Source organism: Phalacrocorax aristotelis, chromosome 4, assembly GCF_949628215.1.
Source record: "Phalacrocorax aristotelis chromosome 4, bGulAri2.1, whole genome shotgun sequence".
Lineage (NCBI taxonomy): Eukaryota > Metazoa > Chordata > Aves > Suliformes > Phalacrocoracidae > Phalacrocorax > Phalacrocorax aristotelis.
Window position 1 is genome coordinate 65401751 of NC_134279.1, and position 17471 is coordinate 65419221.

The 17471-nt window shown below is 37.6% G+C and overlaps 1 protein-coding gene across 3 annotated transcripts in view; it reads left to right on the top strand.

Moving 5' to 3' along the window:
- KCNIP4 (potassium voltage-gated channel interacting protein 4) overlaps positions 1-17471 on the top strand; it is a 354595-nt gene that overhangs the window by 228011 nt on the left and 109113 nt on the right. Inside the window, exon 1 of one of the 3 annotated variants that reach the window (XM_075091758.1) lies at positions 10071-10643. The exons of the other annotated variants lie outside the window; for them this stretch is intronic. Coding sequence (XP_074947859.1) covers positions 10532-10643 — 112 coding nt within the window. The 5' untranslated portion in view covers positions 10071-10531. Of the gene's footprint in view, positions 1-10070; positions 10644-17471 lie in introns of those variants that run through there. 3 annotated transcript variants of the gene reach the window in all.

Sequence of the window (17471 nt, forward strand, 5' to 3'; positions counted from 1 at the left end):
TACCTGCTCTTTCACCATTAGAGATGAGATCAATACTCAAAAGTGAAATGAGCACTGTCTGCAAAGTATCTTGAGGACAAAGGCTCCACTTTCTTTTTTTCTGTTGTTGTTTTTGTCAAATTACTTTTCATCTGACTTAACAATCTGTGAAAGCTCACACAGTATCGGATAAGCACCAAAGCAGGTGCAGAAGGGATGACATGCTAGGGACGGAGCAACGAAGTGCCAGACCTGTTCAGGCAGCCTTGGAACCGCCTAACTATTCTCCAGTGTACCACAGAGTTGTTTCAGTGAAACACAGCATGTGTTACTGTGACAAAGAAAGATCTCTAAGAATAAGTTTGAAAATAAACATTACCAAAACAAGCATCAGCTGCAGTGAGGGAATGGGCTGAAGGGGTACCTCGACTGAAATAAAAGTTCCTGAAAACTAAAAGCACCTAATGTTGTGGGGAAAGGGGTGCTGAAATTTATTTGCGTTTGAGTAATAAGACAAAATTTTCTTAAATACTTAATATTATTTTTAAATACTTAACATTATTTTTATGAGAAGAGGGTGTTAATTAAATGCTAAGGCTATGACTGGCTGTCTCATCATACAACCTTGCTCATAACTAATTGAACTCTACCTAAAAACTAGTTACTAATTTTTTTCCATTTAACTCTTTTGCCTAATTAGAGTGAGTTTAGAAAGGAGCAGCATGATTGGAAAGCTAGGGAAATTGCTTTTGAGAAGATTAGAGAAATTAAAATTCATAGCCTGGTGCACAGATAATTATTGGGGGAAAATGATTCCTAAGTATTAATGGCAGCAAAAATATTCCTGCTCTTACGGCTGAAAAATGGCTTCAAAATGGCTTAAAAATCTAGCCAGCTCCAAATCATGTTGTTTTAACAGGAGGAAGGCAGGCAGGTGTCTCATTTGTGGAATCTGGGTATGACCATGTGCATGTCAAGAAGTATGTGAAAATGAACTTCTCACGACTCACAAACCCGCTGTGCATAATGGAATACCTGCTTATCTAAGCTGTAAGCATGGATAGTATAGACACTGTGGTAAACCCTGCAAAGCTACTAAAGAAGACAGATTTGATCCCTGCAGTAGCATAAGACGGTCAAAAGTGGTGTTGAAAGTTTTATTGGAGGTTCAAGAGAGTGTATTTTGCTGCTCCCCTCATTTCAGTATCTACAAGAACCTCGTGATGCTGCAGCTAGTTGGACGTTATAATGCTCCCTGAGGGAAGAGCTGTAACCTTCCTTTTACTTACTTAAGTGATAACAAGGCATTGTAAGCTTGTCGCTCCCTTCAGGCTTTGGTTTTATACTGCTGCTGCTTTCCAGAGTGCTAGAACAGCAAAACTGCTGGAGGAGATAATTTTTCATTGTGTTGCATGGATCCTCAAATATCACTGTACGTTTCTACACTGGGATAGGGCTGTAAGCCAAGAAAAAACTGCATTAGGAGCTGTAAGAGATCAAGTTATGCTTCTTCCAGCCCCTTCCCCATAATTCTTTTTTCCCCTTTCACTTTTGTGGAAGAATGGGAGTCTTTCTCACAAAATCTTTAAATTTCCTGAACTATTAGTACTCTGCCTAACTTATACTCTTGTTGGGGGAATTGGAAGGCTTTAGAAGCCTCTGAGATTCCCAATAGATAGAAAGCTCTGGAAAAAAAAAAAAAGACTCCTTTTCCTTTCAGTGTGGGGATTATATGCATTTATATTCCTGTATCCTTGTTCATTTCTCATTGCTACTCCTACCATTTCTGAGCAGTAAACCCATGCACTCTGGGTGAATTTCAGGCTGTGCACTGGAAAAGAAGGAGTCTTCAGTGTCCAGAAGCAAAAAGAGATCTGGCCCTAAAAGGTTTATTTTCAAGTGTATTCAGAAATAGATTTAACCCTAAAATTATTGCCCATAAAAATTAATCAAATTGTTTATACGAAAAACTAGATCACTTGAAAAAGGTTCTGCTCAGGAAAGGAAGTTCTAAAATGTTATTGGAAGGGATGTAAATCACAGAATCATAGAGTGGTTGAGGTGGCTGAGGCCTCTGGAGGTCACCTGGTCTCACACACCTGCTCAAGCTGGGCCACCTAGAGCCTGTTGCCCAGCAGAGCCTGTTGCCCACCACATGGCTTTTAAGTATCTCCAAGGAGGCAGACTCTACAGCCTCTTTGGGCAACCTGTGCCAGTCACAGTAAAAAAAGTGTTTCCTGGTGTTCAGAGGCAACCTCCTGTGTTTCAGTTTGTGCCTATTGCCTTTGTGTCCTGTCACTGGACACCAATGAAAAGAGCCTTGCTCCATCTTCTTTGCACCCCCCTTTTAGGTATTGATATACATTAATGAGATTCCCCCTGAGCCTTCTCATCTCCAGGCCAGACAATCCCAGCTCTCTCAGTCTTTCCTCAGAGGAGAGATGCTCCAGCCCCTCAGACATCTCTGTGGCCCTTTGATGGACTCTCTCCAGTATGTCCATGTCTCCCTTGTACTGGGAACCAGGCACAGTTATCCAGTTGTGGCATCATCTGGGGAGGCATCTTTTTTTCAGTGAAAAAAAAAAAAAACAACCATGCTTCAGAAGCTGTTAGTAAACCAAACAATAATATATAATCAAATACTATGGACTCATTCTGAATAGTGCATAATTCTGGATGGTAACCACAAGTTGCAGATCTGTAGTCAAATCTGTGCATATGTAGTCCAAGTCTTATGATACGCACCTAAGGGATAAGGTGGTGATTAGAGGGTTTTTTTAGTTATGTTTCTTGAAAGTGCAGCAGCCATGTAATATGGGTTAATTTATTATAGCTCATCTTCATAGGACAGATACACTCATCTTCTAACAAGTACATCAAATGTAGAAATATGTCAGCCACTTCAGACTTCATTTATAATACTTTCCTGTTGCTATGGAAAAATACAGTGCTTCACCTTTGTAAAAGCCAAGGAGAGAAATAGAACATTTATTGTACATGGGTTATTTTAGATCAGAGGGAGACAGGTGCATCACAAGAAAGGAGCTGCACAGTAGCGGTGTTCTTATGATCATGTTTAATAATACATTTTTTTCTTTAGTTGCTAACCATTCATTGAACCATAGAGAGCCAGACACACCAGTTTTGAAATAGAGGTGTTGCACAGGATAGGTTAAGGATTTTGAATTGATAGATGGTTGGTTTGGAGGTTGTGATGGTAAATATTCCTGTTGGTTACCAGAACGTTAACTTTTATTACTAGCATGTGTGGTTTTTTTATTTTCTCATTCATCATAGCAGAAAACACCTGTCCCTTTCTTTAGGAACTCATCTGAGATCATCTAACTACACAGTCCATGAAAACATAGCTTCCTAGATGTATGGGCAAGCACAAGTGAATATATTAATAATTTAGCTAACAGAAGATGACTGAATATGGAGCTGTGAATGCTGCTACTCTGTCCCATCGTTTCTACCAGCTTGATCTGTAGGCCTTGCAGTAGTTCCTTATTTGCACAAATCAAATGGTTAATAATGGTGTTCTCTTGCTTTTAAGTATAATTAAAAAATAGTAATGAAAGAAGAAAATCAGCAAGTCAGACACTGCTATTACTGTGTCATTTCCAGATTTGAAAAGGCTGAAAAAGAGGAGGGTCATGTAGGAGAAAAAATTATGTTTTCTTATAAGCAGGAAAAGCACATCTTACACGTAATGTTAGTCAGAGGAACATAAGTCAAAGACTTAGATAATACTTCAGAAGAAAGGATGGGAATTAAAGATGTACAGGTGACGCATGCCTTGGGCTTGAGTTTTCTTAAAAACAGTCTTTGCACTCCCATTCAAGAAGTTCAAGGGCCAGAGAAACAACAATCATTTAATTTTAAAGCCAGTCTACAGCAAGCTGTTTTGGAGCAAGTTTACTTTTACTGGTGATTCTCTGCTGGTTAGGTTAAACCAGTCTGAGCTTTATGGTAACACAGCTGTATTATAGCTAATAAATTAGTTGGGTTTGGCCCCTGGTAGTTCCATTAAACTGCACTTCTTCTATGTAGGCATACATTTATGCTTACAAACTTGGTAGTGGCAATTCCTTCTGCTGCAAGATCGAGTATGATTTAATATAAAAAGAAAAAGAAGTCTGTAGGCTGAAGACATAGTCACATAATTTAGAGATAATTTCGTTTGTCAAACAAGCCAGTGGGCTTTGCAGTAAAACAAACCAGAATTTGATTACTTACTATTACTAAATGTAATTTAACGTTGTTTAGGAAAGAGATAGCCTCTCTGTAATGCTTTATTAAAGCTTAATAAATTGAAATGCTACTGTTACTCCCATGGCCATGCCGTTTAATTTACAATCCGCTTGGACAATGGCTATTTTAAGCATAATTGTATAGCTTGCTATATCAATTAATTTTATAGAAAAATGAAAACACCTGTAGCTGTTATATCATGGGGGAGCTGGTAATGGTTGTCTTGTGGGGTTCTTTTCAACTCTTGTTTTCAGATCAGTAAAGGCAGCAGTCCTTTGATTTAGATCAAAGCAAGAACAAAAGCTTCTTAGGAGCAAGTGAGAGTCAGAAGGTGAAAATGAAGAGGGAAAAAAGTAATAAACCCATACCATAGCCTAGAGACAGACTACTAAAATGAGAAAATCAACTTTATACAGCTATAGCTGCAATATTCTTTTAGTGTAATTTACTTCTAAGTATGAGACCAAACCTTCAGGAGCTTGGATATCATATTTTTTCCCTTAATTACAAACCAGTGAATCTTATCTTGCCTGTACAGCTGTTGAATTTTTTCTTTCTCAGCCTCTGTTCACTTACAGTCATCAAAGATGTAGGGCACTCAGTGTAAATATTAAAAATGATATATGAAGTCTGACAGATTTAATGTTGGGTAATTACATTCTACCTGGCTCTTCTAACTAGCAAAAGTTTCCCTGCAATTTTGGTTGGGTAAGTAATCTGCTAGTCCAACATTGTGCTCTTCATGAGCTGCAGCACTGACAAGACAAAGTGATTCCATACATTAGTCTCATTTTTCTAAACATTTTGTGAAAATTCCATGATGTCCTGTGATTAGCTGTAGCAGCCTATGCAGGAAGTGTTGCATTGAAAAAATATTAATTCTTTTACCCTGGGAATAATTCTTGGAAAGATATACATAAATTAATTGCTTCTCCTTGTTCTCCACATGCTTTCTAGTGGATGCAGTTTTCTTCTGCAGGTCCAAGTGTAGAAAACTATAGATTATGGCCTGTGAACAGATTTCTTACCTACTAACTAACAGGAGGATTAAGTTCATTATCCACCAGATAACTTTCCTAACAAGCTCAGCTCTGGCATGAACAAGAAGCTGAAGCTTAGCAGTTCATCTGACCTGTACATAGGTGCCCTTCCTTTGTTTATTTAACAGTTTTTTTTTCTTTTCTGGCTGACTGACATTTCCCTCTGGAAAAAAAGAGTACAGAAAGAAGGGGAGCTAATTAATACTTCCAAATTTTGTTTCTATTTGTAACTCATCAGCAGTTTCCCTTTTTAGCTACATGGGGGGAAAATATCAAATAGAGTCTAATGAACTATTACTGGTAGCCAATGTAAGACTTCTCCTCCTCCCCCCCCCCCCCCCCATTAGTTACCACACTGGGCAGACTTTGTCACTTAGGAAAACAGTATAATTCAAGCAAATTAAATAATGATAATACAACCTTGCCTTGAAAACTGTTCAATTTTGATCAGCCCCATTCTACATTAGCCAATAGCAATTGCAGAATGTCTGCACAGAAGAGAAATGAAAATCATTATAAGTATGAAAAGATTTCTTTTTGAGAAAAACCTGAGAAAGCTGATACTGTTTATAAGCAGAGGTTAAAAACAAAATAGAGTGGAAAGACAAAACACTTCAATGTATTTGGGGTCAGGTAGGCATTAATATTTCTCTACTCTCATGTACAAAAGTCAGGAGAAATTGAAAATAGGAAGAGTTTATAAATTACAGTGAAAACTTGTAAGCATTAAAATTAAAATAATAAGTAAAATAAAAATTCTTTATGAAAACTAAAGCAATTAAAAGAAAAATAAATACTTAATTTTACTGTACTAATTACAGTGACAAGTTATAGTTAAAAACTAGGAGTGTACTGGAATTAAACTAGTTTACCAATGTATATAAAAGAAGTATGATAATACCAGATAATTTTGAAAGAACTGTGTAATCATATAAAATTATAGGGAAATTTTATACCTTAATACACTAATCAAAGAGTTATTATTTAGCTATTTTTAATATTTCAAAATGGTTTATTCCTTAATTGTTCAATTCATAGCACTCCACGTGTTACTTTCAAGAATTTTTTACTTCTTGTGATTGTTAAATTAGGTGGAAAATTGTTTGTTTGGAAATGGCAGATCTTCTCTGCTTTTAATCAACTTTGACATTATATAAAATTCAATTTCCCACATCTAAGCTTTATAAATAATATTTCTGAGTATTTTTTTCTTCTTGCCAGTTGTAAAGGAAAATTGTAGGTATTCTAAAAACATACAGCAATCGGATCTAAAATTTTTTCAGTATGTAATACACTGTCATATTTAAGGTGTCTCTTTTATGTTAATTGCATTCTATACATAAATCATTCTATTTACAATGGTTAGAGTAGCCAGTAATTGCTTGGGATTGTTTGTGGAAAAATGTAAGGACTGCATAATGGGTTTGTTCTTGTAGCCCCTACTAATTTTGGCAGATCTACTTGTCCAGTTCAGAACTCACTTAGGATCTGTGAGTTATCACTTCAACACTGGTTTCTCTTGTCCACTTAGGAGAAGAAAACCTTGTACTTATTTTTATGCTTCTACAGCTAATCACCAGGGGAGGGGAATTGGCAGGAGCAGGTCCACAGCCATGAACTCCTTCATTCCATCCTTTGAGGAACCGCAGGCCTTGCTGTGCATCCACACCCACCACAGCCTTACGCTGCAGCGTCTATTCCCCTTACTTTGTGGAGGGGTGAATCAGCCTAACGCTGTATTTTTGTGTGCATGTTTATTGCTAATTCAGAAGTGCTCTGTACTGGAGTTTAGTACTAACATGGTTATGCTTTTCCATAGGTAACAGTTCAGTAAACCCACAGGTTGATAGCGCCTGAGTTTCCAGCAAACAATAAAGGCTCTGCTTAATTTCTTGGTAGAGAGGAATTTATGGCCAGCGGAAGATGCACTGTTTAGATGGGATGGCTTCCTAACAGTGCTAGCACTTTTTTTATCCCATGCAACGTGTTGAAGAATCAAAAGAAAGTTTATGCAAACTTCAATATATTACTAAATTACCACCAGAATGCATTACGATGTTGAAAATGAAAGCAGGAATTAGGGAAGGACAATGAGCCAGAGCAATGTGTGGATATTACAAGCTGTCAACCCCTGGTTTCAGTGCTTCATGTAAAGGATGGTGTTTTCTTTTGTATCCTCAGGGTGGCATTGGTGAAAAGTTCCTTTTCTTAGAACAGCTTTTAAAATTTGCTTGCAGGCACTCCATAAGGATGAGTCACAGAAATATTTATTTTGAAATAATTGAACAAAATACAAAGTGAGAGAGAAAAATGACACTTGACTATGAATTTAGGAAGGGATCAGCATACAAAGAGGAGCCCCATATATAACTGAATTTTATTATCTCCTTGTTCAGGATTGATTTCATTTTCAAATGCTTTGAAGCACAGAACTTTTTTGATTGAACCAGTTCCAGAAGAATTAACCTTTGTGATACTCTTGTTTAAATCTGTTGCATGGTGTATTAGAGGAAACATTTCATACATCACTTCCTTTTCCTTTCCACATAGTTTCTTATCCTTACTGCTTCACTTTGCAGAGCTAAGGCTTGGAGATTCACAGCGTCTGTATGTGGTTCCCCTAACTTAGAGAACTATCATGAGGAACAACAGGAAAATTCTACTTCTTTTTTTAAGGAGGTAATCTTTGAAGTCAGTAATCGATTACACTGATTTGACCGGATGTTCTCAAGTTTGGTTTTTTTTCTTTCTTTAAAAATTCTTCTGTAACTCATCTGCTGCACGGGTAGAATTAGCCCCTAAAACTCATCAAGTTCATAATCTTGGCCCTTTCATTTTTTAGAAAGTATCCAGGTCTCTCTTCTTTTGTGAAAGCAGAAAACAAAACACTGGTTATGGCTGACACCACTTCTCACTGGGTGGATTTCTGCATGTGGGTTGGCCCATTCAGTGGTGGAGTAGAAGGGCTTCTGATTTCAGGAGTGGACAATTCAAGAACACAAAGTAGCCTGGACCTACTGCATAAAAGAAGAATATACACTGACAGATTTCTCCATTTTAATAGTTTCCCTGATACTCTTCATTAACAGTAAATAAGGCCTCCTTCACTGTTACAGTATGATTATTTGCATTATATTAGGCTTATTGTTTCTGTAATGCCTGTAAAACTGTGTGGGTCAAAGTTCCCATCCTGGGATCACAGTAAGCCTTGAAATATCATGAACACTTGGCCATGCTTCATCGTTTGAGAAAAAGAAGAAAAAAATGAGGAAAAATATAAAAATAAATAGCAATAAACTGAAGGAGAAAATGGAAATCAGAGATAAGAATGAGTGAAGATAAACATGTCGGAGCCTTAAAAGGAGGTGATATGGAATAACTAGAAATTGAAAAGAGGAAACAAAATGCTAATTTTCTTTCAAAGGGAATAGAACTTCACATGAAAAGATACTGAATAATCATTTTACAATGTAAGGCAAAGGTAATGACGTATTTGGAAGGTGCATATGCGGAATAGTGTATTTATTTTGATTTATTTTTATTGCGCTTTCTTCTTAGGCACCATTTATCGTTACAGGCTAATAGGGAAAGGAACTGACATTCAGATTGAGAGCATATATAAATAATACAGAAGTCATGACATTCTAGTATTAAATACCCAGAAGAGAAAAATCAAAGAATATTGTTGCTTATATATTGCCTAGATAGAGATAACCTAAAATTAACTGAAGTACACATATGATTTTTCGAATGTATAAAAATATGCAGATTATAGAGTACTGCCTATATGGAAAAATCTGACTTTGATTAGCTATTGTAATTCAATACAGACAGCCTTCAAAGAAAACCAAACAGAGCTGATAGTAAATTGGAGATTACATTTTTCTTTTGCTACCTGGTAATCCATAAACAACAGATTGTTAACATTACAATTTGTTTTTATGCTGATTTAAAATAATAATGGCTTTCTGAGCAAAAACAAAAGTTTCTGAGCTTCTCCAAAGTTAGTGAAAGTTGTTTCTAATGGAAAGAGTTAAGCAACCTAAGATGAGTGGTCAATATTGGACATCATTTATGAGATTATTTTTAGTGTTAGATCATATGTGTTTCTTTAGTAAGTGGAGAGGATTTAATTAAATTATTAGGATGGGCAGAAGAGTAAGCATTTAGGTCTAACCTTAAAATATTTATGCATGCACAGCATAAATATTCTTCAGAGACTGTTCTTCACACTGGGTATCCCCTTGGTAGTCACATTAATAAACACAGGACAATTAGTTTTATACAGACTATCCAATAAATCAGCTGGGATCATAAGCCTCCTTTCTTTTTCCCCTGATGTGTAGCCTGTGGAAGATCTTCCCAGGAGCTGTGGAAAATGCCTAATTCCCGTTCATATATATCAGAATTTGGGGTTCAGCATGTCTAGGTTCACATCCTTATACTGAAAAGCACTGTTTTGTTTCTCAATCAATAAATAATACATTCTTCCTGGCTATGGAACAGGGGTTTGGGCAGTGTGTGTCTCCTTGACAGCACTATCTTTTGCTGGCTGGAGGCACCAGTCATGCTGATGTGTATATCTTTAATTTCCATTCTCATTTTCACTGAAGATTCTAATTAGATTCTGGTGATGCTTAAGAAAAGGAAGGGACAGTGTTTCTCTGAACATTATTCTTTCTGATGCAGAGGACAGTAGTTTTCTGACATGCAGCATTTTGCACACGTGAGAACAGATGTCTGTCTGTAGCAAATTGTCATTTGTCAAACTTAACAAAAATTGTGCCAAGAGGAGCTGGGGAAGGGCTGTGAAGCTGGGGGAGAATCGCAAAGCCTGGGTCTGGAAGTGCTGGAGTGCAGAGTGCTGATAGCAGCGTGCTCCCTAGTGCAAGTTTCCAGGGAGCGTTTCTTCTTGGCACTGACACAGCCAAGTCTCCAGCTCCGACACAGATGTTCTTCCAGCAGCTCTGAAGTAACGCTGCTTGCTGGGTACAATGTCATACCCAGGGGTTCATGGTCCACCTCAGCCTTCTAAGAGGACTCACTACTGATGAAATCAAATGCTTAGAGAAGCATGAGATGCAGGGCTTTATCTAATATTTTGTCTCAGCTAGAGTGGCTGGTGAATTGCCACAGCGCAGTACAGTGCTGCTTTACACCACAGCAACTTTCCTCAAAGCAAACTCTTGGTAAAATCCTCTAATTTCCCTCTGATTGCGGACTGGTGTGAAGACTGGAATGATTTGCCTGTTGGAAGAATGTTGACTCTCGAGTGGGAGTCGGAGGGACTGCAAACAGTGGGTATTGTTGTGATTATATTTGCATCTCTGAAGCTGCTTCATTTGCTGGGACTGATTGATTTTTCAGAAGGTAAAGTGGTCACTTGCCGTTTGTGCTGTTTGTAGGTGTGGTGTCTGATCTGCTAAAATAGACTTAGAGAGCATCAGGTATAAAAGCTGTGAAATGCAAAAAATCCTGGTTTGCTTCTGCTGTTTTGACTTTGCTATTGTAAAACAGAAGTAGATGCTAGGATAAGATTTGTCTTTTACAATGAATTGCCAAGTGTCTGTAGGTGGATGTTAATTAGAAAGACTGAAAACAGTGAACATAACGCCTGTCAGCTGCCTTTGAAAGCTGTTCTCTGCTACAAAACTTGATAGATTAAGTGGGTCTTAGTTCAGTTAATGTTTATAACATGTTTTGCTCTTCTGATTTATGATGCAATTGGAGTTTTGTTCTGTATCAGTATTTGTGTGTTGAAAATCTCTTTCATAGAAAAATGCAAAACACTAAGCTTTAGGCTCAAGTCTGCTCAACACCTTTCAAAAAAAAAGGCATAGATGCCAATTAAATGTGGGTATTTTAAATATATATAATGAATATATGTTTAAAAATTCCTGTTTGCTCGCTCAGATTCCTGTCTGCTCTCTACTATATGGGTCATATCATTCCATCTACTTTTAAAGAGGGCTTCGCGTTAATTTTAATAGGATTTTTATTTCTATACAAAGTGATATTTTTTTTCACATTTTATAGCAATAGGCTATTTCAGGTCAGTTATTAATGAGATCTTTGCTGCCAACTTCTCAACTCTTTAACAAAATGTCATGTGGACTGCTGTAGTAAACAACAGCTATTTTCTCACCGAAACCCTTGCTTAAAAAATACTGCTTTTGTCAGTATGTTTGTACATGTGAACCCAAACCAATCCTTTTTGCTGTGTAACTGCTTTCAGTCAGAATCACACAGCCGAGGAGAGCAATCCAGTTTTCTGAAACATTAACTTTTCATCACGGAATAGGATCTTTGATGGATGTAGATTCCCATCATTGCCTCATAAAATTTTTCAGCTGATAAAATGTGAAATCTTTAATACAGCACTTCTATAGTTACTGAACTATTGAAGTAAATCATCCTTAAAACTCTGTGTGGTGAGAATTTATAATATTTGCTGTGTTGCTAGATAATGCATTGGATATGGAATTGTCAAATTACTTCTTGATTTCTAAAAGAATGAGTAACTTTTCTCTCATAACGGTGCTCACTTTTGGGGTTTTTTATGCTCTGGATGTATAACATTTTTAATGTCTATAAATCCTCTTACTAGATATGAGTTCATGAGCTTCAACTTTATAACACATGGTAAGAGATAGGAAAAAAGATTAAAATGCAATATTGGGTTTTTAGCAGATGTACAGTTACATCCATTTCTTGATTTCTCACAGCATGATACTGCCATTAAGTCTGTGGGAAATGTTTCATGTAATTTCAACTATATTAAATCACCCTTTAAAAAAATCCACCTGGTAGAAATTATACTGATTTTAATATAAATAATAAGTTCAAGAGGAAACATCAGTTGAAGTGTAACTTTTTGTTTTAATGCACCCATTAGTGCCATGGCATTTCCTCACATGCTAATGTAATAATTTCACTCAAAAGTATCTAGCAACATAAAGCTGATCTCTAAATGTAAAAAGATTAAACATTATAAAGTATAGTGGATATATTTATAACACCCACAGTGTGAATAGTTCCAGTGGCTCGGGGTATTTCCAGTTCCCCTAAGGCTGACCTGTTGTATTTAACTCTTCTTATGTTTGGGTACTGCCATTACTATTGAACAAGAATTCTGCCCCAAATCACAGAATAGCAGGGGTTGGAAGGGACCTCTGTAGATCATCTCGTCCAACCCCCCTGCTTGAGCAGGTACACCCAGAGCAGGGGGCAGATTAATCCTTAAATGATTAATCCTTAAAGGGTTAAGGAATATTTTATAGGGTTTTCAGAACAAATGGTTTGTTCTTCTCCTACTGAATGCAAGGACAGGTTTTCTGTTGATATAAAGTACTAGGAGAACCGTATTTGAATGGCCAGTGTTGATCTTGAAACCAAAATGAGCAACGAGCCCTCCCCATCTACCCCATGGAAACAGGGCATGAGCCGTATGCTGAAAAAAATCTATTACCGTAGTTAGGCTTTCTGATGTCTTAAGACGCTTATCTTTTAGTATCCCAGGTATACTGACTTATTTTGAAAATATCACTGAGAGATAGGGCAGCATACCAATACAAGATAGAGAAGACAGCTAAATGGCAAATCCTTAGTCGCAGACTTATTACAACTCCACTGATTTTAGTGAGGTTGTGACAATGCGTTATGGAAGTAACTTGTCTAAGCCCAAACCAAGGGTCAGCAGCAGAAATGGGAGCAGAACTAAAGAGATCCACAAAAGCATAATGGACTAATTGGAGTGTTTCCATCATTCCAGTTCACTTTTCCTCTCTGTCCACAGAAGTGTAAAGATAGCTTCAGCTTCACTACTCCTTAATCTGTTTGTACTGAGAAAATGCAACACCTTATTTTTGTTTATTTTTCTAGTAATTTATAATTAGATATAAAATACCTACATCTTGTATTCCAGTTACTTTCAGTATTATTTTTAAAAAGAACAAAGATAGAACAATAGTACATCTTCAAAAAAATTTATTCTTTAACACAGCTACTGCAAGTGCTCTACCCAGTACGGCCGTTTGCCGTGCAGTTATCTCTCCAGTAAAAATGGACTGCGTCTCCCACTGTGCTATAATGGACAACCACCCTCCTCTACGTGGCAAAGGAGTTATGGTGAAGAGCCGCCTTACTTGCCCTTACTCCTCCATGGGAGAGTAGGAGAATCCAGGCAATCTGTTCAGTTTTATTAGAGTGTTAAACATTTGGCAAGACAGGGAAACTGAGTTCATCCCATGTCACAGACTAGGGACTATGTTCTTTTACTTCATCCATCCTCCACTTTCCAATAAGCAGGAAAGAGAGTCCAGAATGAGGAGAAAGCTGGCTTCACTGGAGCCAGTGAGCTATTTCAGTTATAAGGACAGAATTGAATCAATACCACTTTTACTAGGAGAGAATGAAACTCTCCTTTCCCTTTCTTTCCATTACTTTGAAAGTGGTTTGACGCTGATCAATAACTTCCCTCCAGCTTCCTTGGCTGAAACTTTTGCTGCTGGGCAGCTTCCCTCCAAAGCTTTTGTTTGTTACTCAGCTGCAAGGGGAGGAGATGGGGGATCATCAGAACCGAAGCAAAGGCTCAGAGCATTGAAGTAGCAGCATCAGGCTTAGAGGGAATTAATCCACCAGCAACTTGGAGGGGAGAGACTGGCAAAATTTGTGTGTCCAGAATATCTGTCAGGTGGTAGCTATCTGGATTCATTATGTAAATACGTGTGAGCAACTTTGTAAACATCAAGGGACTGTATAAATCAGTCTTTAAAATTACAAACTTTGTGCCTCTTCCTTCATCATGCATTGATTATGTTTTGAAGTATAACACCTCATACAGAAATGTTTTTCTTTGCTTGTGAATATAACCAACCAGCATTGAAATCTATTCTAGACCATGTTATTCCTCCCCTTTTCCTTCCACTAATTCCTAACAGCTTCCAGAACTTGGTATCAACTTTCAAAAGCTTATTCAGGTGTAAATTTGATGTCTGGTATATGAATGTCCCATGAACTCAAAATCCTTGGCTAGAAGGACTCACTGGTCCCTACATGTCTTTCAATATGCTATCAAGGCTATGTAGGAATATTTGATCTTTAGTTTCTCTTACTGTGATGCAAAGCAAAGAGCAGTTCACTTACAGTTATCAATAAACATACTTGGCTATAGAATCAGCCTTGAGAGTACAGACAGTAAGTTGTTGCTTTGGCTAGAATTTGGAAATTGGGGAAGGGGGCTATTTTCTTTAAATAGAGGCAGTTGTCTGTCTTAGGATATATCTGCCCTGTACAGGTACAGAAAGACCATTTTTTTTCCTTCTAATCTAATTTGGATGGGCAGAAGGCACCTCCAGTCCAGAAGTCATGTCACTGCATTTAAGTTGATTTGTTCTGACATGCTAAAATGTGGCCTCTTTTGTACCACAGAGAGGATAAGGTTAGGTCTATCTGCAACTGTCTGTCTTAACATGTTGTTAGTTACTGCTGTGGCTTAGCAAAAACAGTAAGGTTTAAAATATTGTCTCAAGTACAGTATGAGTCTCCCCCTTAGAAAATTTATTATATGGGGAAGGAGATATTGCTGACATATTCTCTATTTTTCTAGGAAAAAGAACCCCCAAAACAAGCAAGTTTTCTCCTTGTCTACATGTGTGTGACAAGAATTATCTGAATTTGGATGTCCTACCCATGCACTGGTGGCTGTGCTGTAAGTCCAGCTTCCAGCAGACCCTCCTGTGGTGCTCCCTCTCATGTATCACCTCTCTCAGCCAAATGGGATGCAATGTAGCATAACTCCACGGTAAACAGAAAGATGAGGAATATACCACACAGCACTACATGTCCACTTGCTTTTTCTTAGCAGCGGCCTATAACGCCTGATTAGGATCTGCTGTCAGTAAGCTGTTCAGTTTTCACATGGTGAAATGTCTACTTGTCTTTTTTTCTTCTTCAGAGACACTTGTAGGATTGATGGAACTACTTTCTTCTGAGTAAGCCAGTATCACCTGCCACAAAAAATCTGTTCATGGATGCTGATATCCCAGTTCCAATTCATGGCATCAAGGTACATAGTAGTGTTAGGTTTCCTATGATCATCAGTGAATCCTTCACACCAGAAATGACAACCAAAAATTCCTTCAGCGTCAAATATATTAATGAGCACCTGTGGACATAGACTGTTTATTTGCTGAATGTGGCTAGATGAAAGGTGTTAAGGTTCAAACATTACCTTTCCAGAAGCAAAATTCTTCCCCTTGGAGGAGAACAAAGTGGATTACCTTTTTTCTTTGGGTGTTTCCCCAAGTCTTTTTGTAAATCTTGACAGAGATTCTGGATTATAGAACACTATAGGAAAGTCAGTCTACAGAAGCATCTATAGATTGCACTGCAGAGAGCAGTTACTTCAGACCAAATGCAAAACTGCAGTGAGTTGCTTCTTTAAATCCAATCTCAAACTGATGTAAGGTTAGAGGTGCAAATTTCAATGCGCTTATTTACAAGGACATGTCTTCTTGGACATGTACGTTTCTGTATGCTTATATTGGGTGTAAGACAGGATGAAACTTACTGAAACTTGTAACCATCTGTTTCATCTAGCTCAGGGTTGTTGAAGATCATCTATTTACTCTTCACCTTTTGTCAAAAACTAGCCTCTTCCTGGCTTGGGATTTTGTTTGGGAAGCACCATTTTGACTAACCTTCTTATGTAAAAAGACTGTAATCTTAACATAATTATATTGAAACTGAAGATTTTATGGCTTTCATACCTGGACCTAATGATAAGACACACAAATGACACGCAAGTGTAAAGTACTGTGCTTGATAAAGAAGAGCAAAAATTGTTCTTTCATGTCAACATCAGGGGAATCATGCATCAGCATAAACATTTGCTTTTACCAAACTATGAGTTAAATGGCACAATTTACTTTAAAAGTTTTAAGGAAGGTCTTATTGATTTATTCGGACCTTTTCATCAACTACTTCTGGATTTTCCAGGTTTTTTTTAACATCTAGAATGTCTGAATCTCTGAGGAGTGGTTCATTTTAGATCCATACCAGTCTGAATTCAAAGTTTAGATACTAGCTGTGTGAATAGTGGGGAGAAATATTTAAGAGATCTTAAAAATACTGATAGAAACCAGGAAGATTTCTGTTAGGACAACTTACGTGCTGTATCTTCACGTGAGAGTTCACAGAAGGATCAGGCATTATGAATTTTCTGGACTGCTTAGATAAAGCTTTTCTTTTTAGTATGTGCTCATCCAGTGTACTAAAACATTACCCTCTGGCTCAGGATCACACAGTGTATTTGCATCCTAACTTGGGCAGGGTTCCTGTTGGCCACACTGCTGTGCAAGAACCCTACCCCATAATCATTGGATCCTCCACTTGGACTTTTAGTTTCCTAGTCTTGATTTCTTCTTCAAGAAAACATTCTTGGTGATAGTAACTTGAGCCTGAGGGACTGACTATTTGCAAGCAGGTAGGGAAGCTTCTCCTTGTATTCATCTTTGCAAAGCCATAGTTACTTTTGAGAGTCATTTGAACTTTCAAGAGTTGCTGAGTATTCATCTTAAGCAGATCATTCATCTAAAGTTATCTGGGTTTTTACCACTTTTGCCTCCATACTAGGTCAGATGCCCCTTTCTCAGGACCATTTTACTGTGATTGTTCAAGTACATTATGAATACAAACACATTTGAGAAGCAACTGGAGTAAAATATATTTGAATTAGCACTCAGAGAAGGAAAACAGAGTACTAGGTTTTATCAGTATGTATTACATGTACGAACGGTGACCAGCACTCCATCTGACTATGACAGAATGCTAAAATAAATGGATTCTCTGTCAACAAAGGAAATCAGAAGATGAAGAAAAGATCACACAGAAAGCACTCAGTGTTGAATCGTAACAGCCATTGCCATTGCTGGTCAAAATTACCTATCTTTTGAAATACCTCTTTCTCTAAAGAGGTATTTTCTCCCAACAGATATAGAAAAAACACTCCAAATAAAGGTATGTAACGTGTATTTGATACCTGTAGCTAAGGCTGCATCTAACCAGTGTGCATCCCAGAGCATGGATACCGGGGAGCTTCCTGCAGAATATCCTGCTTACACATTTTCCCTCTGCACTCTGCCACTGCTTCAGGCTCAGGCTGCTTTTAAAATGTAGCTCCACGTAAAATAACTCATT